We start from the raw sequence: 25,219 nt of genomic DNA, 5'->3' as shown, positions 1-25,219 counted from the left end.
CAGCCCCGTGGCAGGGCTGGCGATGCTTCCCTAAACATTCATGCACATCTCTCCTGGCCAGGCACCTGCCCTGGGGTACAGCCAGTGACGTGCTGTAGGTGACACCTAGTGCTGTGAGAGGGGTCATGGACCAGGGTGGGGGTTGGTGCAGGTATTCAGGGCGTCAGGGCGGGTCTCCTGGGAGGCTGACGGTGAGCTGGTACCTGGCCCCTCGTGTCCTCTCCTTGTCTAATGTGTTGTCACTGCTTCGCAGCTGTACCCTCGGATCAAGCCCCGACAGCGAACGCTTGCCTGAGCCTCTGCCAGAGCACCCTATGGGGCTGGCCCTTGCCAAGGAGCCACTGAGGTCACCCTGCTGTTGCCTGGGACGCGGAAGTTGGAAGTGTCTTTAATGGTGCTCACTGCAGCAGACAGCGCCCACAATGTGAAATCCCGCAGGTTCCAGGTGAGGCTATGTCTCCACTGTTGCCTCCAAGAGGACTGAATTTTGCCAATTACTGTAAATCCAAATAAATACCCAGCTTTCTAAACCGCCTGTTGCCAATAGAAGCCCTAGACTTAACCCCTGGTTGGTTGCCAATACAGACAAAGGATCTGACTGACTTGGCCCCAAGGCCACCCCATTCTCCGTGCCACCCTCCCCAACAGTGGAACTCCCAGCCACTGTGAGGGGCACTCCCTCCCGCTAGCGCCCTGCCCATCCGTTACTGACGTCTCAGAACCCGCCATCCTGCCCCTCGGCACCCGTTTCTTCATTACCAAAGGAGTCCATGGGGAAACTCCTGTCCAGTGGTGGTCCTGACACGGGGGCTCCACTTCCTGTTCTGGCTAATGGTGCTGGGCTTGACTCCTGATTCCCTGGGCATGGGGGCCCTTAGTCCAGTGACCCACAGCCAGGAGCTTGTGCACAGCTGTCCCCTCCTTTACTCACAACTGCCTTCTCTTCAGCCTCTCGCTGCCCAGGTGTGGCTCTTACCCCACACAACACAGATACTGTTCAAGTGCAGTCAAACCCTGCAGCCCACAGGCCAGGGAGCCTGCAGTTGGTCCTTTGAGTGACAGGGACATCAGGAGGGGTAGGGGGTGGAGCCAGCCGTGATATAGGACCTCGGCCCAGTGCCAGACGGAAAGAGACGATGGCCCTCCACTGAGGTCAGCTGTGCGTACAGGCTTTTATACCAAAAGTATTTTTTGATGAGACCATTTGAAACTCCAGGATGACATTGGAAATGTTTTTTCTCACATTAAAGTCCAGGCCCTTAGGCTTTATTTTCCATGTACGAGTCTGTATAATTTATGTACAAATGCGTGTATAGATCCGTTGCTGTAGTTGGCCCCCTTTAAGCACCGACTGTACATGTTTGGTGATGAACAGCGAACGCAGTGGGGCAGCCTCTGCCGGGAGACGCCGCCTCACCTGCGATGCCATGTAAATGTGCACAATAAACCCTGTCCCTCACTGTGGTTGCGCATCGTGTTTCTGGGGCCAGAAAAGAACTGCTGCGGACGGTCAGTGATCTGGACACATGGAAGCGAGGCCTAATAGTGTTTTCAAAATAGGGTTTAATCAAGCTTCATATACAAAGTGTTATACAATTACCTTAATAAAGTGAAAGAGTGAGAAGTACAAAAGGGAACGCTGGCTCGCCCCGTGGTGACGTGTAAGGGTTTGTGTGTAGCCCCTAGTTAGTGCCGTGGCAAAGCCTCCCGGGCCCCCACCGCCCACGTCATCCCTGTGAAGGAATTAATGAAACGAACATCAAGGGGCCAGAAACTCCTAGTAAACCTGGACGCACAGAAACATGGTATTGATTACGCTAAAAATGTTTAGCAGTAGTGTAGCTGGGTCTCCACCCACGTGAATATCAACAAGAAAAGACAGGCTCTGAAGCAGAAGCTGTTTGGAGCGTTAATAAACGGCATGTGCGTCGCACTAGGTGAGCGAGCACGTCTGTTTCTCTGAAGTCTCGCGCTGTCTTCCTAGCACACGTGGGATGAGGGTGAGCAGAGAGCAGGCTCCACCGCTCGCAGCAGACAGGCTGGCCCACGTGCAGTTACTGGTCCCGAGATTCGTAGAGGAGCTTGGCAGCCTGCAGGATAACCAGGAACAGAAATATGACTGGTTCTGCGCCTGGTTAGAGCTGGGGTGGGTATCCCCCAGCTGGGTGGGAGGAGGCAGGTCTTGCCCTGGGGAACGTGGGCCTGCTCAGTGGGAGGGCCCAGCCTCCTACCTGCCCGTGCCCACCACACCTGTGCCTCAGTACCTTGTGCATGGCTGCCAGCCACGCCATCGACTGCCTCCTGCTGCCATTGGCATCTTCCCCTGCAGTCAGCTTCAGCTGGGCTGTGCCCTCAGACCCTGGTGCCGAGTACTGCAGGGACATGCCTGTGGCCCGCGCGGTGCCTCCTGGAGGAAGATGACAGGTAAGCAGGCGCAGATGCCACCAGCCCTGGTGTGGTGGCCAGGGTGGCTCCCAATCCTCGTGCTGGTCTAGGCAGTGGCAGGGCCCTGTGCTTGGGAGGCACCCAGTGAACACCTTCTGGTATATGACCCCAAGTTCACAGGATGGGAAAGGGAGTCAGTCATCTGGCCTGGAGGCCTGCAGGGTCCAGGACAAACCTCACACCAGGCCACCGAGAGCCAAGAGAGATGCTGCATCTCCTGGTCAGGGGGTTCCTGCCCCTGGGAAGCCAACAAGGAAGCTCAGCACCAGTCCCACCTGCCTGTGCCAGTGCAGAGGCCAGCGGTCACAGCTGCCCACCACTGAGAAGCAGCGTCATAGCCGAGGGGACCATGAGAGCAAGGCTCAGCAGCAGTCACCAGCCCAGGACATGAGCTCCCCCAGACGCCACGTGAGGGACGGCCTGCTAGGACACTGCCTAGCTCTGGGGGGGCCAGCTGCTCCACTGGGCCTCCAGTGGGCCCCCCACTGGCCCCACTGGTGACGACTCACTTCCAACACCTCTGAGAGCCAACCACTTAGGACAGAGGGCTCTTCAGTCACTCGACAGCCAGAGAAGCTGCGGGGAGGGCAGCCCCACAGTGAACGCCGCCTACGCTTTTCCTTAGTGGCTCAGGAGGAACGCTCCACCTGAGCAGGAGCCCACCTCTCAGAAGGCTCCTTGCATCAGCCCATCTCTGCGCCTCAGGCCAGCCGAGGGAGCGGCTCTGGCTGAGAGGCCTGCCCAACCTGTGAAGTGCTATCCCCCAGGCCCAGGCCTCCTGGCCTAACCTGCCACAGCCTCTCCTGCCCTCCGGGTCAGCCTGGCTCGCGTCTGCACACAGGATTCCCCCTGTGCTCCGCCCACAACTGTTTCTGTGAGTCAAGTTTTACTGGCCACGGCCACGTGTCCCTACCTTGGCCTGCTTTCCCACTTTGCAATATTTCCTCTGACCAGCAAAGCCGAATACAGTTACTACTTGGCCCCCAACAGGCCAGCGGCCCTCCTCTGGCTGCCCTCAGCTCAGGGAACTGTCCCAGTGCCCCAACCCCATGGGGACACAATGTTGGGGATTTAAGGTCCCAGGACAACTTTTGGTAGAGCAGGGCTCACTGTGCTCCCTAAACCACCACAGGGGGGCGTGTGGCGCTGGAAGCCCCAGGGCCCTGCCCAGGAGAAAGACCAGAGGCTTCAGGAGGCAGCTGGGTGGCGGCCTTGACCTCCTCCCTGGCCTCAGGCTCCAAGGAGCAGGCAGAGGGCCACCCGGGCTGACCCAGCTTCTCCAGACCCCACCCTCTGCCCCAAGGTATATTTGACTGCCAGCAGCAGCCAACCAAGGTGACAGGTGGTGACACACTGCCCTGGCTCTGCTTCAGCTGGGACAGAGAGCCCGGAAGGACACAGGCCCCTGGAAGAGCCCAGTGAGCCAGCTGTGACGGGCAGGAAGGTGCTGAACGGCCAGCCGTACCCTGCGCCCCAGCACCCTGCACTCAGCCTGCTCAGGGCAGCCGCACCAGCGAGGAGTTGTAGAACAGTGGGTGACATTTCTCCCTTGGTTAGGAAGACAGCAAATCCATTTCTCCGCTGGGATATTCCCAGTCATGCTCTGGGTGCCCACGTCCTGGACCCAGTCCTCTCAAGCTGACTGAAAGGAGTGAAGGAGCATTTCACAGAGGCCCTTGGCATGATGCCCCCCACCCCCCGACAGAAGCAGAGGAGGGGCACGGGGCCCACAGCATGCTGGGAAGAGCGAGGCTGACCTTCCAAGGCAGGCTGGTTCCCCGGGAGGCTGGTGTAAGTGTGACTGTCTTTTCCTAGTCGGGAAGGTGGGCAGGCAGAAGCAGGAGCACGAGCCACCAGAAACAGAAGGCAAAGTGGGTGAGTCACGGGGTCTCCAGGGGAAGACGCGGCTGAGGCCCAAACGTCGAGTTGGAAAGTCCTCGCTGGGCTGAGCACTCGGGGAGCTTGCCCAGGAGTGGGGCAGGGCTTACCTGCAGCGGCGAAGCCTTCTGCGAGCATCTGCACTGTCGAGATGTGTGTGACTTCAATCTCGTGGTGGCTGTCCCCATCCAGGAGCAGGTACCTGTAAACAGGGTGTCCCGCCGTTACCTGAGGGCTCCGTGGGACAGAGCTGTCGGGTGCTGAGCAATTCTGCCTCTTACCTCTGGTTGTTGGAAAGACGACAAACCATGGTTTCTGACTTCTCTGAGTTTCCAAAAGTTACAAGGAAAGTGGCTCCTTGGGGCACAAAAACAAGCATGACAACACAGCCAGCTCCTCCGGCACGGAGGGCGGGGCGCGGGCAGGACGGGAGGACAGTGAGAAAGACAAGCGGCCCCTCCGGGAGCCCTCGCTGGGGCGAGCTGATGCGTTAGGCTCTGTGGAAGTGCCAGTCGCTGCATCCCCCAGACACCACTCAGCACTGACCATCACACACTGCAGGAGCCACCAGGCCGGGGCAGGAGCAGAGAAAAGGCACACGCCCCAGACCGCAGGCCGCAGGTCCCCGGGCAGGCCTGAGGAGGCGGCCAGAGCCAGGGGGGGCACAGCAGGCCAGGGGCAGGAGGGGCGCTGGGAAACCGACGCTTAGTCTTCAAAGGGCTCGTCCCCCTGTGTCACCACGTCTCGCAATGGCCGGGTGGAAGGTCACAGAAGCTGCTGGCCCACGGGGGGCCGAGTCTGGCACCCATGTAAGAGCTGCAATGAGCGGGGCCCAGGGCCCCCACCCAAAGAGCATCCCAACTTGTGGCCCCAAGCCCGGCAACGTGAGACCAACGTTTTAGGCGATGTCTGCACCGGAAGGGGGGCTGGCTCCACACCTGCTTCTGCAGGAACCGGGGGGCGCCCGCCCGCCGCCCGCCCTCCGCGCACAGCCGGTCAGGCCCCGCCCGCCGCCCGCAGCCACCTACCGCCCAGCAGCGCCCGGAGCGGCCGGTCGAAGAACTCGGCCTCCCTGCGGGACACGGCGGCGCACGCGGCGCACTGCCGCACGGGGTCCACGAAGCACATGCGCGGCAGCGCCACCTTCTGGCCGCAGCACTTGTCGCAGAAGCACTTCCCGCAGCGGCGGCAGTGGTGCTGGCGGGGGGCGGGGGGCGGCCGTGAGCGGGAGGCGCGGTCCCGCAGCCCCGGCGGCCAGCACGCCCCGCCCGCCCCTGCGCTGCGCAGAACAGGCCACCCCAGGGCGGGGCCCGGCTGTGTGGAAGCGCCCGCAGGGTCACGTGGACGCCCTGGGATCTGGGGGCGCAGCCCAGGGAGGGCGGATGTCCGTCGGGGCCCCGCCCACCCGCCCGAGGGCCTCCGCTCACCTTTCTGGTGAGAAAGTCAAACTTGGCATCGCACTGCATACACCGCGGGCACTAGGAGGGAAGGGGCAGCTGTCAAGCACGCAGCACCCTCGGGCCGTGCCCCCTGCTCCCGGCTGGCCCGTCAGTCCCGCGGAGCCGGCTGGGCAGGTGCTGGGGGCGTGTGGCTCTGGCTGTGGAAGCTGCGCCCCGCAGCCCACCCCGCGGCCCCCGCTCTGGAGGCCAGGTCTGAGCTTTGCAAGATCCCAGGACCAACATCTTGTTTCCTCTTTGCCTTTATTTTAAAATCCTCACCCGAGGATGTTTTTATTGATTTTTAGAGAGAGAGGGAGAGAGAACCATCCATCAGCTGCCTCCTGTATGCGCCGGGTCTGGGAATTAAACCTGCAACCTTTTGGCGCACAGGCTGATGCTCCAACCAAATGAGCTACCAGGCCAGGACCTCTTCGCTCTTAAGCTGCTTTCTGCATGTGGACACAGGGCCTGGCCCTCCCTGGCCTTCCAGAACCATCTACAGCGGCCGCTGACCTCAGGCGTGGGCTGGCTGCTCTCTGTCAGCTCTGGGAGGCTCTGCGTGTCTGTGCCAGGCCTCTGCACCCGGCCGCTCTCTCCGGTGACCCTAGCCGCCCGCCAGCCACAGAACCCATGGAGAAAGCTCCGCAGGGGCTGTAACCCCTGAGACTGACAGATCCTAATGAGTGACAGCTCCTGGGGCCAGGATGCTGCCAACAGGACCCTGACAGCGGCTGCCTCCAGCCACTGCAAGGCCCACACATCTGGGCGAGTCCAAAGACCAATCTCTGAATGTAAGGCATCTAGAATTTAAAAGTTGCCCCTTAAACCCGAAGTGATGCAGAAGTATTTTATTCCTCTAAATAACCAACGAAGTTATTCAGAAAATCGACAGACTTTAAACAGGTCATTTCCCACTGATCATGTAAGAAAAAAGAAAGTTTTGAAATTCTCAACAGAGCAGTTAAATGTGAAAAGAAAGCTATCGAAGGAAATAATGCACTGGGCAAGGACCTGAGAACTAGCACCTCCAGAACTGGCACCTCCTCTGATAGGGCAGCACAGGGAACGAGCTGCCGGGGCTCTGGGAAATGCTACCTGGGGGGACAGAGAATGTACCCAAGTCTAGAACCAGCTGTGACCCCCTCTGCCCACTACACACAGCAAGTGCCTGAGATGCCAGCCTCACACACCGTCACCTTGGGAGGGCCAGGCTGATGGTCACACAGGCACAGTCACTGGGGAGGACAGATCTGTGGGGCCCACCCACCACAGGGCCTTGAGGAAGCCTGGGGAGGTGGTGGTGGGGGGAATAGATGGTCCAGGTGGTGCAGGTGGAGGTGTGCTCGCAGGGACACACACATGAGCACACACAGACAGACCCATCTGCCACCAGACCCCTGGCTAGGCTGACCTGGGTTGTGCGAGGCTGCGTCACAGGCAGACACCTCTCCAGGGCAGGACCAGCAGTGGCCTCTGGGGGCCTCTTACTCCCCAGAAGCAAGTCAATAGGAGCCTCCGCCTGTGCTCACCTCCAAGGGCCACCTAGTGCTCGGATGGGAGGAAGGAAGCCGGTGAGAAGTGTGGCCTCTGAGGGCCCCCTGGGTGGCCACAGGTGGCTCCACATTCTACCACCCTCCCCTGCATGCAGGCTCCTCCAGCTCCAGGGAACCTGGGAGGACTGGGACAAGGCCCACACAGGTACTGTAAACAGAGCCACCGGCCGGAAAAGAGAAAACAGGAAGGGCCCAGCACCGGGCCTGGGTCAAAGCCTTTGGGACAGAAGGGGCCCTGGGAGGGCAGAGGCCCAGCACAGAGCTGTCTGGAGGCCCAAGGTCTCTACCAACTTGCTGCCCCCAAAGGCAGCAGAAAGGTTAAATAGTCCAAAAATACAAAGTTTAGAGAATTTAAAGGAATGTTAAAAAAAAAAGTTACTACAAAAACAGCAAAGTTTTAGGACACATGCCTCCCCTCCCACCTGGCTGGCCAGCCCCAGGCTCTCTCACAACCATTTCTTAGGTTCCTCAAAAATAAATAAATCATAAAAGTAAGGTTTTAAAATACACCTATGGCTGTATCTCTATTGAAAGATAATCCCTTTTAAAGAGTAAAAGCCTAACTCCTACAGGTACAAAATGAACCAGTGCCAGAGGATTAACTCAAGGATCAGTGAGGGACCTACTGGGATGTCAGAAACCCAGCTCCTAGGGGAACCCAGGAGAGGACCATATGCGTCGAGACACGGTCAGTTCTCTACCAGATAGGTGGTCACATAGCTCAGAGAATGGAAGGTGCAGACACTGCAGACCGTCACACCCCAGGAACTTGGTGGGACCCTCGGGACGCCCAGGAACTCCATCATGGTTCCCCATGTGACCTGGTGAGACTCACAGACGCCGCTCTTCACCGAGGACAAGGCCAGACACTGACCCCAAGTTCCCATTCTCCACCTGGATAACCTGTGTACCCCCACCCATCAACCAGAACAAATGCCGTGCACCTCGCTCATTGGACTTTAGTTAAGGTTCTCTCCTTCCCACAGGCCCCTCAACTATGCCCGCCTCAGCCTGAGATGGCAGGTCTGGGCGACCCCGTCCCTCACCTGTGGGTCACACCACTGCACCTGACCGTCCCCCCCTGCATCTGCACCTCGCCTCCACCTGCACCCACTGCTCTCTTCTAGCCTGGTCACTCTCCATAAAGAAAGCCTGACCTTGGAGACACCTGCAGGTCGTGGTGGCAGCTGTCCCCTCCTGCAGCACCCCCTGTGCCACCCCCTGCCCCCTGCAATGACCCCGAAGGACCCACCTATGTCTGGGTTTGCTCTTTACCTGACACACCTGTGCTCCCTTCCCCCAGTTCTGCACCGCACTATCGTCATCACCGGAGATACCCAGTGTCAAGGTGGGAGGAGTGCAACACTGCATGGGTTTTAAGGATAAAACTCAATATTTTAGCTGCTTGTGACTAGTCCTTAGGGCACATGCCCAGACAGCCCACCACCAAGCCCACCCTTCTCTGCCATCAGACACTTTGATGGCAGAGTCTCAGGAGCCCTGACACCATTCCTGTTAGATGAGCTGGGTACAGAAACCCAGGTACAGAAAGTAGGGTACGGAGACTCACAGGGCAGGAAGCCCGGAAGCCTAGCCAGGAGAGAAACTGGAAAAATAAGAACCTTGTCCCCAGGGTAACCTACCCCCCCCCCCCCCAGCATATCCCTGGTCATGTGGATTAGACCCCTGAGTGGTTTAGACCCCCTAAGTGTTTCCTCCCTAAAGATGGCATCTAGGCCTCAGATGTATTTCAGCTCCAGGCCCAGAAAAGCAGCAAAACCAGACAAGTGGCACCACAGCTTCCACAGGACCAGCTACATTGACTAATGACCCGCCCTGGCACTGACCAATCCGTGGAGACCACGACCCTGAAAGAGCACACCTGGAAGGCTGATGAATGTTCTATTGAGACCCTCCCCTGAGACCTCCCCCAAGATTTCCAACTGCAAGAAACAGTTAAAGAAGCTCAGGACAAAGGATCTAGCCCGCAGTCCCCACTAGGGCAGCATACCAGCACGATCTCCTTCCCCCTTGTTCCCTGAGAGGGGACCCCATGAGACTTGCAACCAGGGGAGCAATGGGCAGTGGCAGCTGATCCCGGGCTTACCCCCTGAACTTGTCCCCAAGGCCCCTTCTCTCTCTGACTTCTCAGGAAGCCAGAGCAGCCCAGCCTGGGCTCTCCTGTTGCCTCTTCCATGCACCTTCCTGTCTCACTGTCCCAAGTATGTTTTCCCTGCCATCATGGACCCAGTGCCCTTTGTCTCCCTGCTGTGTAGCCCGTCCCTTTGGATTTCCCCATCCCCCAGCCCCTTTCCTTAAATAAATTTAATTTTTCTTTACCTGCCGTCTGAGATGGATATTTAACTGCTGCCGTCCGCTGACCTTAACCTTTAAATTCCTAGGCTTCCTCGGAGCTCCCACGGCTCCACCTGCCTCCGTGCCCCACAAGCTCCTGGGGGCACAGGCTGCATAACCCTCCGGGTTCACACTAGAGAATCCCTCCCTCAAGCTGAAAGCTGTCGGCTAGTGCACACGCCACCCCCAAAATTTCCGACACTTTAAGGGATGTCCCCAAGGGCCTAAGCTAATAACCTGGCACAGGGTCAGGCATCTCATAAGGCCTCAATGGATGCGGCGTGGCTGGCCTCCGACTGACCCAGGAAGACAGAGTCCGATGATAAATGGAGGATCATGGACAGAGCTGACAAGGACAGAGCTGGACGCTGAGGACGCAGTGCACTCTCCTGCCACGTTCTACTTAACTCCTTGGCCCTTACCAAACCCCACAAATAAACCTATTTCTCACACAGGAGTCTCCACGAGTGGTCCCGGCGTCCCACAAACACGGACCAGGCAGAGCGCCCCTAAGTGCATCCAGCAGGGCACTGCCCAGTGCCAGGCGAAGACACAGCAGGTGCACCACACCCTCCTTTTTGGAGGGGCTCCCCATCCTTCCAACATGGAAATGAAACTCCCGTTAGGGGAGGGGCACCGCACAGATTCAAGCATTTCAACCCAACTTGATTAGAATTTCGCAAGAGTTCTCAGGGCAGCCTGGGCGGGGTTCCAGACCCGCCCCACCGCTGAATTCCACACACAGGCTGCAGAGAGGCCAGAATGCAGGAGACGCCAAAGGGCTCTGAGCAAGGGGACAGCGGAGGGAGCGAGCAGAGAGCTGGAGAGCAGTCAGACAGCTGGCGTGGGCCATTCTCCGCAGCCACACCGGCCTGCACGGCCGGGCAGCGCGTCCGCCGTGGGAATTCCACGGGGATCAGTTAGAGGAAAAAATGTCTAGAGAGGCTGGGGGGGCAAGAGTGGGAAACCACTGACACACCCTGGCCTGGCCTCCAGGACACACCCAGGTGACATGCGGCCCACGTGACACTTGCTTCTGTTTCTGCTGAGACCGTGGACCCTCCCCCATGGTGGAAGAGACCAGTTGGCCTCCCTCTGCTCGGTCACTCACTGGCCTTCTCGGGTGTCACTCAGCTATTTTGACTTCTTGGCGGTGGCACCTGTCGGGTTCCCTCCCTAGGACAGCTCAGCGAACTCTGGGATGCGTACCCACGAGAACAAGGCTCAGGCTTTGCCTCTCCCTTCACCCTTTACCAGGCCGTGAGGAAAAGTACATTTTGTGAGTTCAGAGTCCAAGCACCTTGGGCAGAAACACAGGAAAGAAAGGGCGCAACAGGGCGAGGAGACAGGAGACACTGGGAGCCTGTGGCCTGGCCCTGGGCACGGTCCACTCCCCAGCATGGCCCAGGGGCCCTGGCGACTCCCACCCTCCCCTGCGGGCCTCTCTCTGGCCTCAACACTGACTGCCACCTACTGCCAGGGCTCCAGGGCTCCAGGCCACCCCGGAGGGACGGGGAGGGAGTCGCCTCCAGGGGCCCTGCCCCCAGCTGCCCCCACTTCACGGCCCCTCCCCTTAAAAACACCAAACCTGCCAGTGTGACAGGGATTCTCAGGGGGAGAGGAAAGCAGCTGGTCCCACCGCGGAGGGGCTGGAAGTCAAAGCGCTTCCAAAGATCCCAGCACTCGGATGGCTTCACTCCCACGGGGGCGATGGACGGAAAGCAGCAAACTCGGGGCGCAAAGAGCAGAGCGGCGGGCGCCGGGGGGAGGGGCTCGGCCGCGGTGCCGGAGGAGCCCAGGCGCGGGGAGGGGCGCACCGTCCGGCCCTAAAGCTGCGCCCCTGGAATTCGCACAACGGTACCGGCCAGCGTTACCCCAACACATTCAACTTCAAAACGTCGGGGCGCTTTGCCGTCCTCCAGAGCCACGGGCGCGCGCGGGGTACCCCCGCCCGCTGGAGCCCGAGCCCCGGCCCGACGCAGGGCGGCCTCCGGGAGGCGGGGCAGCCCCGGGCTCCGGGGCCGGGCAGGTGCAGCGCCCCAAACAGGGCGCGGGCCCCGCAGAGGCCGCCCCGAAACGAGCCGGCTCCGCTCCGCCGGGCGGGGATGCACCGGGCTCCCCACGCTCCCGCCCCAGCAGCTCGGCCGACGCCGTGGGAGTCACAGGTGGGCGAGGCCCGGGCACCTCGGGACGCGCGGCCCGTGCAGGGGACCCAGGGGGAGGGGGGAGGGGAGGGGGCTCCGGGCGCCCCAAGAGGGAACCAGGAGCGGGCAGAGCGCCCGAGGCCCCTGGAGGGGTGGAGCGCGCGGGCGGCGGGAGCCCGGGGCACCCGGGGGCGCGGGAGGGCGGCGGGGCAGAGGAGGGGGCGGGGGGAGGGCTGGTCGGGCTCCGGAGGGGCGTCGGGCGCCGGGCGGGCCTGGGGCGCGGGCGCGGGTCCGGGTGCGGACGGGGGTGAGGGGAAGGCGGGCGCGTCCGGGGCGCGTCGCGGGGTGCGGACAGGAACCCGGTGCGGAGCGGCGCCCGGGTGGCGGGCGCGTCCGGGCGCCGACGGGGCTGGCGGGGGCCGCGACCTACCTCCTTGTCCGGGACCCACTGCGGCTCCTCCAGGCCGAACGGGCTGCCGAAGGCGCGGTGCTCGGGCACCATGCGCAGGCCGCTGGGCGAGCGCACCAACTTCTTGGCGTCGCGGCGAGCGGCCACCTCGGAGGCCATGACGCCGCCGCCGCGCCCGCCCGCCGCCCTCGCTCGGCCCCGCCCGGCCCGGCCCGAAGCCCCGCCCGGCCGCGCCGCTGACCGCGCCCGCGCCCAATCGGCGCGCTCGGCCTGGAGTGCGGGCCAATCGGCGCCCTCGCTCCGCCCCGCCTCTGCGCCCTCCAATCCGCGCAAGGGCACCTCCCCCGCCACCCCGCGGTCAGCCACCAATCGGCAGTGAGGGCCGGCTCCGGCACGCTCCGCCCTTCTCGAGGCGGTTGTGACTTTGGATTGGCCAGCGGGTCTGTGACGTAACTCAGCTTCCTCTCTGATTGGCGTATCCGGCGCGGGGCGTCTGGCGCTCATTGGGAGAGGAGGTTGCGGGGGCGGGACGGCGCGAATTGAGGAGCGCGCGCGAGGTGGGAGCCGCGGTCCCGCGGGCCTGGGGTCCCGGCGCCGGGCGCTGCGGCCGGGGCAGCCGGGCTCGTGGGCGGCGGGGCCAGGCCGGTGCTCGGGCTCGGAGGCGGGTCGCCGTGGGAGCCGGGGGTGCGGCGGGAGGTGGGTCCGCGGGCGGCCCCGGGCCGTCGGGAGCGCCCGTGCTGGGCGCCGGGCCGGGGAGTCGCTGGGAAACGGGAGAGCGCAAAGCTACGGGCCAGGTCGCTCAGGGGCCGGAAAGAAGGGGTTCCCGGGGGGGGGGGCGAGGTCCTGAGAAGGGGCGAGGGCCCAGGGGTGAGCCATGGGGGCCGGGAGGGCCCCCCGCGGGCAGTGGTGAAAGCGCCCTCCCGGCGCTGGGGGATGGAGGGGAACCCCAAGCTCCCGTAGGCGGGGGGAGCGCGAAAGATGCCCGGTCTGCAGAGTGGGTTGCGGCCGGACACCCCGAAACGGGGGGGGGCCCTGCGCCCCAGGTTTGGCAGAGCGTGGAGCGGGAGGCCCCGCGGGGCGGTTAACGAGCGGCCGTGGCGCTCGGGGGCGGCTGACGCTGGTCAAGGGCTTGGCCACGCAGCCGGGACCTGGGTCCCAGGGCAGCCGCTTGCTGGCTGTGTGACCTGAGCTTGTCACCTAACCACCCTGTGCTGCGTCCCGTCAGCAGGACGGGGGCTGTCACGTTGCTGTTGTAGGTCTGAGTCCACTCGTGTCACGGGCTTAAGACAGTCCTTGGAACGGACTAAGGCCTGGCGAGTTACTTTCATGCGTTAGTTTTGAAAAAAAGGTCTTTACTCTCCTGCCTTTAATTCTTCATCACCAGCCAGTTTCAGGCCCTTGAAACTGAGTCTCGCTGCCCAAGGGCAGGGAGGCCTGTCCGTCTGTAGCGCTGACCCTTCCATCCCAGTGTGGGTTAGCAGCGCGGGGGACCCCGGCCTGCTCCCTGAGAGCCCCGAAGACAGAGGAAGGGCTCTCCCTGGGAGGCGCAGGGCTTCACTCCAGGCAGTAACTGGAGTTTCTTGTGTTTGGTCTTAAGAGTTTGTGCAGATGTTGGTTTTTCTGTAGCTCACTCGGCAGCGTGTAGTGTTAACTGTCCCCCGAAGTGGCTGAACTCAGATGCTCCAGGAAGCGGCTCAGTCTGCCCAGGCCACCCGTGCCTGCTGCAGGGTGCTCCTGGGCAGACTCCTCGCTGGCTGGAGAACACAGGGCCCTGCCCCACGCAGAGTGGGGGATGAGGCACCTGCCTGGGGCTGTCCGTCTAGCACCTGGCCCAGTGTCCGGTACACAGCAGGTGCCTGTCGGTGACCACAGCCTCCAGGTGCCTGGTCAGAATCCGAGTTCTGTATTCAAGCCTCTCCTGGAGGCCGCAGCCTCTTGACAGCCTCCCTGACTCTGTCTGCATCCAGCCCCAGGTGGTCTGCAGGGGATGGGATGGGACAGCCATGTGCTGTGGTGACCCGAGTGCCAGTTGCGGGGGTTTCTTCCGGTGCATCAGTGTGTGGATTGAGTCCGAGGTGTCTGGTACCAAATGGCTCTGACAGGTGTTTGTTGCCTTGGCCTTACCCCGTGGTGTCCCTGCAGAGTGAAGCCTCTGACCTGTGGGCTGACAGTTACCCATCGCGAAGGGGTCAATGGACGGTCTGAGTTGACAGCAAGCGCGTCCCTGGGAAGTTGTTCGTCTTTGTGGTCAACGCCCTGAAGAAATGGATTGGGACCAGTTGGACCTGAATCCCAGAATTACTGCTGCGATTCAGAAAGGTATACGTCCTGACGTTTATGTGAAATGTGTGCACGTGCAGACGCCTGTCTGTACGCCTCCTGTAAAACAGGCACCAAGGGGGGTGCCCCGTCCCTCTTTCCAGGACGCCCCTCTGGATCCCTACCCCAGTGCTGGGCCGTGTGGGGACGACTCTTCGAGTGTGTGCGTGTGTTTAATTGAAAACACTGTTTAAAAGTTAATTTTTATTTTCACCAAAGTAATGTATGCATATCGTCTAAACCATGAAACACAGCTACTTGCCACGAGCCGTTAACAGTTTTGTCTTTAACTCTGGGTTCTGAACACGGAGCTCACTGCCCTGTCTTGTTCAGACCTCCTGGCGCCCCACATGCCCCACAGTTGGAACACACTGGGTCCTGCCAGGGATGTGAGCGGGGACATAATGGCCATCGCGGAACCTGGGGGTGGGGGAGACTGTTTCCTTTCATGTACCATCTTTAGTTTTTTCCCACCAAAGTTAGTAGTTGCCTCCTTTTTTAACGGACTGCATTTTCTGTGTACTTTCCCCGTTTCCCACACCTTCCTGCAGGTCTGCCAGGCACCTGTCTGAATGCTCAAAGGGCGGGACAGCTCACCCACCTGTGTTTCCTGGGCGTGCATGCCCAGCCCCTGCCCGCTGGTGGGAAATGGGTGCCGGCCATGGCTCTCGGTACCTGGGAGAGGCCCCCAACCCCCTCCTCCCCATTTCCCACCCCACCTGGCTTCGCTGTGGTCTCCCCCAGGTGCCTCCCTCCTTGTCCTGTGTTATCACACTCTGCCCAGGGGTTCCCACAGCTCGGGAGCAGATGGACCTGGCCCTGCCCACGAGGCCCCCAGAATTGGAGACAGCATTCCCCTAGTTACTGCTGCGTTGCCTCGTGTCTGGTCCTGAAACTTATTTGTATAATTTCAGCCAAACTGAAATCCATAAAGGAGGTTTTGCACTTTTCTGGACCAGACTTGCAGAGACTGACCGGCCTCTCTGGCCCTGACGTGCAGCACTTGCTGAGAACAGTCTCCTCACACCTGCGGGGAAGCGGCGTCTTCACAGGTGGGCAGGACGGGTGTGCCCTGCCGAGGCCCTGGGGCTCCGCTGGGGGCACAGACTCCGCTGAGGGGCGACCGCAGGGCATGGTGGCGGCGGCGGAATCGGGATGCACTGGGGGCACAGGGCCACGGGGGCCCTCACTCCAGGGGTCGGTTCTTGGGCCAGAGGAGAAGGGTGGAGACTGAGGGGCACAGGAAGCAGGGATGAGTGGCCACCAGGCAGAGCCCTGTGGCTGGGAGGAGCCTCCTGGCCAGAGGGTCCTGCCCCCGGCAGCTGCCCACCCTCCTGCTGCCCCGTCCTCCCCAGCACTCGACCTGCACCTGCAGAAGGAGCGCTTCCCCGAGCAGCACCGGCGCCTGAGCCTGGGCTGCCCCGTGCTGGACGGGCTCCTTGGCGGCGGCCTGCCCCTGGCCGGCATCACCGAGCTGGCCGGCCGCAGCTCGGCAGGGAAGACCCAGCTGGCGCTGCAGCTCTGCCTGGCCGTGCAGTTCCCTCGGCGGCACGGAGGCCTGGAGGCGGGTGAGCGGGCGCCCCCTCTGCAGGGGGCAGGGGTAAGGGATCGTCCAGTGGGCTCTTGGGCCTGGCTCTGTTCTTGGCCACTGCCCGAGGTTGGGACCCAGGGCCGGCTCCTGCAGTTGGCATCTCGCTCACATGGCTGTGGGATGCCCCCTGGGAAGCGTGACCAGCCCCGCCCCACGTGGACCCCGGAGGTCCCCGTGAGCACGAAGTCCCCTCAGCTGTGGGCTGGCCCAAAGGTGCCCGCCCCTTACCTGCACAGGTGGCACTTGCCACCAGCCCGCAGGACGCTCGCTGGGAAGGGGCTCCGGGGCCCTCCGGCCTGGCCTGTGTCTGTGAGGGGAGTTTTCCAGGCTGCCTGTTGGCGTCCTCAAGGTTGAAGTTCAAGTTGTTTCTTGCATGTGAGGTCCCTAGAGTAGCTCCTCGGTTTTATGAAAGTCCGCGGTGCTCACGCGCGGTTCCCATGGAGCTCTGAGGTCGCCTACGGACCCAGAGCGCAGCACCTGTGTGCCCGTCGCGGACCCCACTCCCCAGACGGGGTGCCTGCCCCGGCCAAGCAACGGGGTGGGACAGCCAGGGATAGACCTTCCGAGGCCAGGCTGCCTCCTCACAGTTGTCAGACCTGCTGCTCTGGGGTCTGCCAACAGACAACCCTAAGAACTCCTCCTCCTCGCTGGGACCCCTGTGGGGCCTCTGGGTGGGGGCGCCCGGCTCCTGCTTCCTCCAGGCGGAGCCGAGAGCAGTGTGGTAGGGACGTGGGGTTGGCTGGGGGCCCGGGCAGGGCACAGCCCCATCCCCAGCCTCTTTTTTCTTACATAATTGGGATGTGATTCACATACCATAAAACTCACTCTTATAACGTACAATTCGGGTTATCTTAGCACATTCCAAGGCTGTGCCCTCACGACTGTCTAGTTCCAGAACATTTCTTCACCCCAGAAAGAGCCCTGTACCCAGAAGCGTCCCTCCCCGTTGCTCCCGGCCCCCAGCCACCTGCTGTCTGCGCTCCTGCCTCTCCTGGCACGTTTGTGAGTGGAATCAGACCCACGTGGCCTTTTAAGTCTCTTCACTCAGCGTCATGTGCGAGAGGCAAGGTCCCCCATGTGAGCCGAGTGCGTCTGTTGTGTGTGGGCACCATTTCTTCATTTGTCCACTGGTGGACTTGGGTTGTCCACCGCTTTGGTGACCAGGGCTGCCATGGGTGTGGTGACGTGGGTGTGGCCCCCCAGTGGCCACCTGGGAGGGGAGCTGCGGGGTCACAGGAAGCTCCATGTAACTTCTGGGCCCACCAAGGGCTCCAGGTTCCCACATCCATGCCACCCCCTGCCAGTGGCTCTGATGACCACGTCCCCGTGGGCGTGGCCGCTGTCCCCGTGGGCGTGAGGTGGCCTTGCTGCAGTTTTCACCTGCTTTCCCCGAACGACCGAGGATGTTCAGCATCTTTCCGTGAACTTGGTCATTTGTGTGTCTTTGGAGACATGTCTGTTCAGATCCTTTCCCCATTTTAAAAGCTGGGTTTTCTGTCTTTCTGTGGTTGAGCCGAAAGGGGTCTGTGTGGAACTTGGAGACCGAATCCTCGGATGCGTGCCCTGCGGTATTTTCTCCCAGCGCCGTCTCTTCATTTCCTGGGTGGTGTCTTGAAGCCCAGTTTATCTATTTTCTTCTTGTGTTTTTTATGTCTTATCTGAGAATCTGTTGCCTGACCCAAGGTCACCAAGACTTTACCTGTTTCCTACTGAGAGTTTCAGCTTTGGCTCTCACGGTCTGTCCACCCCGCTTAGTTTTGTGTGTGGTGTGAGGTAGGGTCCAGACTCAGTCTTTTGCAGGCGGGACATCTAGTTTCCATAACGATAGGGCTTCTTCCAATGGCCCCTGGTTCCTAGTTGCTGGACTCAGGGTCCACTCTGGTATAGGGGCCAGGCCCCGGTTAGCGTGTTGCGTGTCCCCGGGTGTTCGGGCTCCTGGTGACATGCTGCTAGTTATCCAGTCACAGTGAAGACACAGTGGTCACCACACCGCCTGAATCATGGGGGGGGCCTTGGAAGGGGCATCCAGGCCCCGCAGGGGGCTCAGCAGGTTGGAGTGTCTTCCCTATACCACAAAGGTGGCGGGTCCGTTCCCTGGTCAGGACACATACAAGAGGCAACCGATCAATGTTTCTCTCACATCGATGTCTCTCTCTCTCTTCCCCCCCCCTCCCTTCCTCTTTCTCTGAAAATCAGTGGAGACATATCCTCAGGCAAGGATTAACAAAAAAAAGAAAGTGCCATCTAGGAAACAGGCACGGGGGCGCCTCAGGGGCATCTCCCTGCGTCTGGGGGGGCATTTCCAAAGGCCTGTGGGCCCTAATTCCACTCACGTCCACTCGAGTCAGCCCAAGGGGCAGACCCACAGAGTGACACCCCGTCAGCTCGGGGGCTGTGGTGGGAGGTGGGGGGCAGCGCTGGGAGGCATGCTCACGGTGCCGCGGCCTCCCAGGGGCCGTGTACGTCTGCACGGAAGACGCATTTCCCAACAGGCGTCTGCAGCAGCTCATCGCCCAGCAGCAGTGCCTGCGGGCAGACGCCCCGGCGGGCGTGGTTGAGAAGATAAAATTTGGGAACCACATCTTCATTGAGCACGCGGCCAACGTGGTGAGTGTCCTGCTGGTCCCTCCAGCCCCGGTCTGAGGGGAAGGCAGCCGGGTGGGCCAGTGTGTGGGCCCCATGACGCCCGCCAGTCACCAGTGCAGTGACGTCCGATGGACGTGTCCCCATTCAGATAAGCATGATTAGTTACCTGGAATTTGGGTTGAACTGGGAGTCCCATGTGTTTCCTGCCACCCCGCCCAGGAGGGCACCTGGCCTGCCTCCGCCCCTCTGGCCACCCTGAGAACACTGCCCAGGGCGGCTATTGTTTCTGCTGATGGTGAGAAAGCCCCCTTGTTGGGGCAAGAGGGCACCAGCCTGGACCAGCCCCTCGGATCACCCACCTCCTGGCTGGCTGCTGGCCTGGCCCACGGGCAGGGACAGGGTGCCGTGACCAAGTCATGGTTTGGTGGAGAAAGAAGCAATGAGTGGGAGGGACTTGGAAGGAGAGACAGGAGGGTGTGGCCTCTCTGAGGGCCTGGCTTCCCCTGCTTAAAGAATTGTTATAAAAAGAACTTCACCTAAAGAATAAGGCATATAAACTTTTAATTTTTTAAAAATGTACAATAAAATACATTATCACACACAGTGCAGGGAAGGAATGGGGCATGGGCCGAGCGCCGGGTCTCCTGGAACCAGGCCCGGAGGGAGGTTGTGCCCACCCGGCCATGCCTTCAGGGCCAAGTGTGGCCGTGGCTTCGCATCCCACTGAGCAGTGTGGCTGTTAGTGTGACTGTGCGCCCGGGCCCGGGGCCCGGACACAGGAGTTAGTGCTGCAGGCTCCCAGCTGCAGGGCCCTCCAGCCTCGGCGACTGTCTCCCCGGCTGTCACAGGGCCGGCTCTGGCCTCACGAGCAGCGTGGTCCTGGGTCCTCCAGGGGCGCAGCTCACTGCGAGGGAAGGCGATGGTTCAGGGCCAGTCCGCCAGGATCCGGTGGCATTTCTGGCTTGTTCTGAACCAGCTGCAAGGGGAGCAGTCGCCGCTCTCTCGCTGGGTGTTTGCCCAGAGGCTGGGGAATGGGTCCCTGACCTAGGCCCCTCCCCGCGTCCGGCCCAGCCCTGTGGAGACGGGTGCGGGACTCACATTTGCGCTGGCGTCTTCCAGCCCGCTGCTGCTGCTGTCATTGTCCAGAGGTTCTCCCGGGGACACCCTGGAGACGAAGCACAGGGGAGTCTCAGTTCAGGATGAGGAGCCACTTGTGACAGCTCTTAGTTCTGAGGGGACAGCCGGTGTTTGGCTGCCCAGCACTGGGACCTGGGTCCCTGCCAGCAGGCGAAGCGCCCATGGGGCAGGCCTGAGCACGCTCTGCCCGTCCCAGAGCCCTGCTGATTCAGCCCCGGGCCAAGTGGGGCTGCTGGGAGCTCAGGGCCTTGCAGGGTGGGCAGGGCTGGCTCAGGGCACCTGCAGCCCCACCCTGGCCGTGCTGATGTCCCGGTGTGCAACCTGGGCAGGACCCGGGGTCTCCACGTTCTGGGCAAGGCTGGGTGCGGGACAGACCCTGACCCGGCCCTGCTGCCTCCTGCTCGCCTCCGCCAGGCTCAGGGCCTCCTGGCCTGAACACTGAGGGCACAGTCCCAGTAAGCACAGCAGTGGCAGGCTGGCCTTGCAGTGTGGACAGGTCCAGGTGGTCAGAGCCAGGCACGAGGCCACCAGAGGGTCACAGTGATGGCCCGGAGTGGGACAGGGATCCCACCCACCAAGGACTTGGGAAGTAGGATAGACAGGACGCGAGGGTGGTGACGGCCCCTCCCCTCGGCTTCCAGGACACGCTGCTGGAGTGTGTGAGGAGGAAAGTGCCCCAGCTGCTGTCACGGGGGATGGCGCGCCTGGTGGTCATCGACTCCGTGGCTGCTCCGTTCCGCTGCGAGTTTGATGGGGCGGCCTCAGTGCGCAGGGCCCAAGCGCTGCAAGCCCTGGGGGCTGCGCTGCGCAGGCTGAGCTGGGCCTTTCGGAGCCCAGTGCTCTGCATCAACCAGGTGGGCCACCCTCCTGTCCTCCCTGTCCCCTCACGAAAGGAGAGGCTCTGCCCCCTGACCCTCATCTGACTTTCCAGGTGACGGAGGCCATGGAGGAGCAGGACACGGCACCTGAGGCGCCCAGGTGAGCAGGCCCTGGGCAGGGGGCTTGGCAGGGCTGGCTCTGTGAGTAACACTGGCCCATCTCCTGCCTCAGGGCCCCAGGGGAGCACCTTGCTCCCGCCCTCGGCATCACCTGGTCCAACCAGGTGCTCGTGAGGCTGATGGCTGACCGGCAACGCCCAGAGGAGGCCCCGCTGCTGGGCTGCCCCACCCGCACCCTGAGGGTGGTCTTCGCCCCCCACCTACCCCCCTCTTCCTGTTCCTACACAATCAACACCGAGGGTGTGCGAGGGACGCCTGGGACCCAGTCCTGCTGACACCAAGGAGGCCGTCTCCAGCACAGCCATCCCACACGCACGGGCACAGGGACCAGTTTGGCACAGCATCCCTGGGTCAGGGTCTCCAGGGTGTTGGCTTGGACCCAGGCCTGGGCCAGGGCCTGCTCCTCCCTCCCTGGGGGACCAGGAGCACTTGCCTCCCCTGCTGTGCTGGCCCTGCTGGGAGCTGGCAATGGTCCCGAAGGCCCCACACAAGGCGCGGCTCTCCCCATCCTGTCCACATCAGCCCCTGCCCGGGACTGGGACCAACTGCCCCGATGTGGGGACTTGTCCTGCAGGCTGTGCCTGTTCCAAAGGGGGAGGGTTTTTACTTTTGCATTGTCTCTGCCACCGGCCACTGCTGGGCAGGTGGGCAGACAGCTGGGCTGGCTTCTGAAAAATGGGCCCATCTGCAGGAGAACCAGTTCTGGGCAAACGAGAACTTCATTTTTTAAAAGGCAGCAGCATCCCGCACATCCTCGGTGCTGTTGGGGACACAGCAGGACACCTGGCAGGGCCACCTGCTCACCTGGCCCAGGCTTTACTTTCAGGTGAAAGCTGGACCTCCCATCTGCACAGGGTCCTGCTGTGTATGAGTGCAAACCAGATAAAATCTGACCATCTGGTCGTAGGGACACAATGCCCAGTGGTCACCACAGGATGTGACTGCCCAGCGCAGAGCCAAGTCTGTCTTCATCCCAGCGCTTCACGTGCTGCTTGGCACAGGGGGCGGGGGACTCAGACAAATAAATGTGAGTGGACACAGTTGTGGCTGTTGGACCTGTCACTGTGACTTGCTCTGTGCCAGGCATGGTCCTAAGAGGTCCTCACTGACCGTGCCCCCCACAGCCCTGGAGACGGGGCCTGTACCCGCCTTGCTCCCAGAGAAACAGGCACCAGACACTCGAGGGACTTGCCATGCTCCAACTCAGGCACAGCTGACCCTGGGCCATGCCAGCTCTGGGGCTGGGGCTGTTAACCCCTGTAATTGGACAGCCGCCTCCTGTTTGGACATTTTTCTGTGGCGGGATGGTCCATTTTTAATGTCATCACATTCTCAGTAGTCTGACTGGCGTAAAACAGGAAAAGCTCTGAGGGCTGGAGCCTACATACAAAGACCTTTCTGCAGAAATGCAGGGACTGGACAACAGGAAGTAAGACACTTTATTTTTGTAATTAAATACAAACAATCCCAAATGAGTTTCTAGTCAGGTCACAATGAGAAACAACTAAATCACCAACACAGAACAGACGTTACCAGATGACCCGGCGCTGAACCCCTGGGTGACCCGCACCCACCAGCCAGGCTGCACCCAGGCCCAGCGGTGCCCACCCAGCACACACCGACCAGGAGCTGACAGTCCCTAAGGAGCACCGGCCCAGCCATTCAGGGCCTCTCCCCACCCCCGCTGAGGGTCAGCTCCACCCTAGAAACCACTCTCCCTGGGTGGTGGGGGCTCCTGGGGCAGGGCGTGTCTGCATGTGTCACCAGCTGCACGGACCGTGCTGTCTGCCCAGCCAGGCTCACCAGGCCCACATGACCCCAATGAGACGGGCGGGTGTGAGTGCTGCCCCGTGCTGGGCCACCAAGAACACACTGCAGAACCACGGCAGTGACCTGTTCTACTCAACTGCACATCCTTAGTGATATTTTCTTTGCTATAAGCACTGAGTTTAATTACACAGCCCCAGTAGCTTTTTAATTCTCAAAAAGAACTATCTGAATCCCTCCAACATTGCTAAGACCACATGCTGGGGCTGAGGGGAGGGGCCAGGAGGGTCAGAAGACCCTGCTGCCCACGACCTCTGCCCTGCACCCTGGGACTTTCCTGGGGAGCGTCCTGCAGACACTGCACAGCCCTCCATTTCCTGTCTCCCTCAGGGACTCTGACAGCAACTGTAGAAGCAGGGCTGGCTCCCGCAGGGTCCCGTGAGGACAGCAGGCCTGTAGGTTAGGACCCAGCCCTTCTCTGTTTCAGGACAAGTTAAAAAATCAGGAACAGCTGACACGTGTGGGTCCCTGAACACTGAGGCTGTCACAACTGGCTTCGGTGCCTGTGCTCTCACCCTGAACACCCCACACAACCTGCACAGGGAACCACAACCCCGAGGGGACCGGGGCCACCGGCTGGGGACTGGGTCAGGCCCACTGAAGGGTCCTGCACAGACGGGGTGACCAGCAGCTGGGAGTTCAGTTCGGAGCCCTGCTTGCCAAGGGACTGTCACTGAGGGAAACAGTGGGTTCCAAGGTGCTGGGTCAGCTCTGTGGCTGTGGAGAAGCCAACTCCAAATGGAGGGGAGGGAAGGGGCAGCCCCTGGTCCCCTCCTGACAAGGATGAGACAGCACCCGGGCGGTGCCACGTCGCCCTGCTGTGCCTCACGGGTCACCTTCAAAGAGTGGTGGGGTCCATGAGGAACACAGCTCTGCTCTCTTTTTCAGTGGTTTCTCACAACCAGTGGAGGTTGGGGGTTTTTTTAATTTGGAAAGGAAGTCCTAACCATCAGAACTTGTAAAACCTAAATGGAGTCAGGAGCCAAAAAGCAGCGCGGCTAAGGGAGACGGGCTGCAGGGGACCGTGTCAGCTGCAGGCAGCACGGCGCCTGTGAACCGGAAGGCCGGTCCACGAGGGAACAGTGCACTCGCAAGGGACACGATTACATCACAGGAACCTTGAAGTTTGAAGCCCAACCTTGCTGTGATGGATCCCAGGTGCTGCTGCCTCCAGGCCGCCCACGTGGAGCTTGGCTGACGGACACGGGGATCCAGGGCTCCTCAAAGTGAGCCCCCCGCCCTGAACCCCATGCTATTCACAGGAGAAAGCTGGGAGTAAGCAAAGCTGGGCCTCTGCCGGGACACCAGTTGCATTAGGATAAACGAAATGAACTTCAAGCTGACGGCACCCCACACGGATGCTCAGTGTCTCAGACCCATCACCCCCCAGTCTAAAGAATGACGCTGCTAGCTCCCGGTGGATGTGCCCCTTCGCATGCGCCCCAGATGCTGTCACCTGGAACCCGTTGCTTAGCATTTCCTTCACCCAGTGGTTGCGCTTACAGAGCCCTGTGAGGACAGTGCCTTAGCCTGACCTGAAAATGTTCCTGTCCAAACCCACCCTGGGTTATTAACCCAACAACGCGCATGCTTAGCTTGCAGGCCAGGGTTCCCAAGGGTGGATGCAGGAGCCTGGCGAGTGTCGGGCAGGGTGGTGCACAGCACCCTGCATGGGAGCTGGGACCCGGCACCTGAGGGATTCCTTTCTGGTCACCACTCTACATCCAGGCATTGCTGCCACAGATCATTAGAGGCAGGTTAAGGTTCCAGATTCTTAGTTTATAGCCTATTAAATATTGCATTAACGATTCTGAATTTAAACTAGATTTTGGTGTCATATAGAAAGTGCGTGTGTCCGTGGGAAATGGCCGAGTCCAAGGTGAAGCCGCTGCTGGGCCGCTCTGTGCCCTGGGCCGTCGCGCCTGGCCGGGTCTCATGGTCGAGCTTCGGCAGCTCTCGGTCATGAGGACTGCAGACCACGTAACAGAATTCAGGGCAAACCTCTGTAGGTGGTGGAGGGCACCACCCAGAAAAGGAAGTGAGCCGGGCCTCCCTCCCAGGCAGCATGGGCAGGGGCCTGGCGGGGCGGGGGCTCAGCTTATCTAGCTTGGCCTTGGCCCGCAGTGGGCCAGGTCAGTGTGGCTGGCACTCAGAGCTCTCGAGTCTGCTAGACAATTATTTCGTTCCTGCATGAAAAAAAAAATGGAAAAATTATACTCAGCCAGCACTTGGAAGGACCCAAGCCTCAGGTGGCCTTAGTGCTAACGGTGACAGCCGAGCGGCTCTAAGTCACACACAAGGCCCGAGGCTCATGTGAACAGGTGCATACACCAGATGTGGGTGGGGGAAAGGCTGTGTCCCCTGCAGACCCTAACCCAACACCATCTTTCCTCTCATTAGCAGGGATGCTTAAAGCAAAGCCCACACCCTACTGACACCTGGTAGCTTCCAGCCAGAGGCCTGGAGAACGCAACCCTGGGAGCAGTCCCCTCCCAAGGGTGCTGCCAGGAGCCTATCTGGCAGGCTCCTCACTGCAGG

General features: G+C 61.2%; 4 protein-coding genes across 25 annotated transcripts in view; 2 read left to right on the top strand and 2 right to left on the bottom strand.

Annotated features, from left to right (window-relative positions):
- PPP1R13B (protein phosphatase 1 regulatory subunit 13B) overlaps positions 1 to 1,274 on the top strand; it is a 60,041-nt gene extending 58,767 nt beyond the window's left edge. Inside the window, exon 17 of the mRNA XM_081138002.1 lies at positions 254 to 1,274. Within this exon, the coding sequence (XP_080994128.1) occupies positions 254 to 295 (42 nt within the window). The 3' untranslated portion in view covers positions 296 to 1,274. The remainder of the gene's footprint in view (positions 1 to 253) is intronic.
- Positions 1,275 to 1,545: 271 nt separating this feature from the next.
- On the bottom strand, positions 1,546 to 12,432 carry ZFYVE21 (zinc finger FYVE-type containing 21). Of its 3 annotated transcripts, XM_081138319.1 has the most exons (9): positions 12,245 to 12,432; positions 7,174 to 7,304; positions 5,751 to 5,801; positions 5,352 to 5,520; positions 4,605 to 4,680; positions 4,434 to 4,525; positions 4,203 to 4,256; positions 2,265 to 2,407; positions 1,546 to 2,090 (listed from the first exon to the last, which is right to left on the bottom strand). In XM_081138319.1, the coding sequence occupies exons 3-9, from the start codon at positions 5,787 to 5,789 to the stop codon at positions 2,055 to 2,057; spliced, it is 609 nt and encodes a 202-aa protein (XP_080994445.1). In that variant the 5' UTR covers positions 5,790 to 5,801; positions 7,174 to 7,304; positions 12,245 to 12,432; the 3' UTR covers positions 1,546 to 2,054. The 3 variants fall into 3 exon arrangements, with proteins under 3 accessions (XP_080994445.1, XP_080994443.1, XP_080994444.1); XM_081138317.1 differs by lacking the exon at positions 7,174 to 7,304 and having other exon boundaries at positions 12,245 to 12,418; XM_081138318.1 differs by lacking the exons at positions 4,203 to 4,256; positions 7,174 to 7,304 and having other exon boundaries at positions 12,245 to 12,418.
- XRCC3 (X-ray repair cross complementing 3) lies at positions 11,688 to 21,893 on the top strand. Of its 4 annotated transcripts, none has more exons than XM_081138288.1 (8): positions 11,688 to 11,835; positions 14,366 to 14,542; positions 15,457 to 15,594; positions 15,898 to 16,110; positions 18,586 to 18,740; positions 20,498 to 20,710; positions 20,788 to 20,834; positions 20,907 to 21,893. In XM_081138288.1, the coding sequence occupies exons 2-8, from the start codon at positions 14,488 to 14,490 to the stop codon at positions 21,127 to 21,129; spliced, it is 1,044 nt and encodes a 347-aa protein (XP_080994414.1). In that variant the 5' UTR covers positions 11,688 to 11,835; positions 14,366 to 14,487; the 3' UTR covers positions 21,130 to 21,893. The 4 variants fall into 4 exon arrangements, with proteins under 4 accessions (XP_080994414.1, XP_080994413.1, XP_080994412.1 ...); XM_081138287.1 differs by lacking the exon at positions 11,688 to 11,835 and adding an exon at positions 15,094 to 15,183 and having other exon boundaries at positions 14,405 to 14,542; positions 20,907 to 21,213; XM_081138286.1 differs by lacking the exon at positions 11,688 to 11,835 and adding an exon at positions 15,094 to 15,213 and having other exon boundaries at positions 14,405 to 14,542; positions 20,907 to 21,213.
- KLC1 (kinesin light chain 1) overlaps positions 19,264 to 25,219 on the bottom strand; it is a 71,878-nt gene continuing 65,922 nt past the window's right edge. For 9 of the 17 annotated variants that reach the window (XM_081138006.1, XM_081138027.1, XM_081138030.1 and 6 more), the window contains one exon: positions 22,275 to 24,867. In XM_081138006.1, the coding sequence (XP_080994132.1) occupies positions 24,784 to 24,867 (84 nt within the window). In that variant the 3' untranslated portion in view covers positions 22,275 to 24,783. Of the gene's footprint in view, positions 19,696 to 19,817; positions 19,885 to 22,274; positions 24,868 to 25,219 lie in introns of those variants that run through there. The other 8 variants (XM_081138029.1, XM_081138015.1, XM_081138013.1 and 5 more) reach the window with 2 other exon arrangements.

The sequence above is a fragment of the Miniopterus schreibersii genome (genome assembly GCF_964146895.1).
Source record: "Miniopterus schreibersii genome assembly, chromosome: 1".
NCBI classification, from domain to species: Eukaryota; Metazoa; Chordata; class Mammalia; order Chiroptera; family Miniopteridae; genus Miniopterus; species Miniopterus schreibersii.
This window is presented reverse-complemented; position numbering and strand designations above follow the sequence as displayed.

Bases quoted from the DNA above. Each gene is read 5' to 3' on its own strand.
- ZFYVE21 (XM_081138317.1), bottom strand. From the start codon at position 12,382: ATGGCCTCCGAGGTGGCCGCTCGCCGCGACGCCAAGAAGTTGGTGCGC. The intron at 4,257-4,433 runs GTAAGCCCTGCC...CTTCCCGACTAG, and splicing joins AGAAGGCTTCGCCGCTGCAG to GAAAAGACAGTCACACTTAC. The intron at 2,091-2,264 runs GTACTGAGGCAC...GTTATCCTGCAG, and splicing joins GGCTGGCAGCCATGCACAAG to GCTGCCAAGCTCCTCTACGA.
- XRCC3 (XM_081138286.1), top strand. From the start codon at position 14,488: ATGGATTGGGACCAGTTGGACCTGAATCCCAGAATTACTGCTGCGATT. The intron at 14,543-15,093 runs GTATACGTCCTG...ACCTTCCTGCAG, and splicing joins TACTGCTGCGATTCAGAAAG to GTCTGCCAGGCACCTGTCTG. The intron at 20,711-20,787 runs GTGGGCCACCCT...CTGACTTTCCAG, and splicing joins CAGTGCTCTGCATCAACCAG to GTGACGGAGGCCATGGAGGA.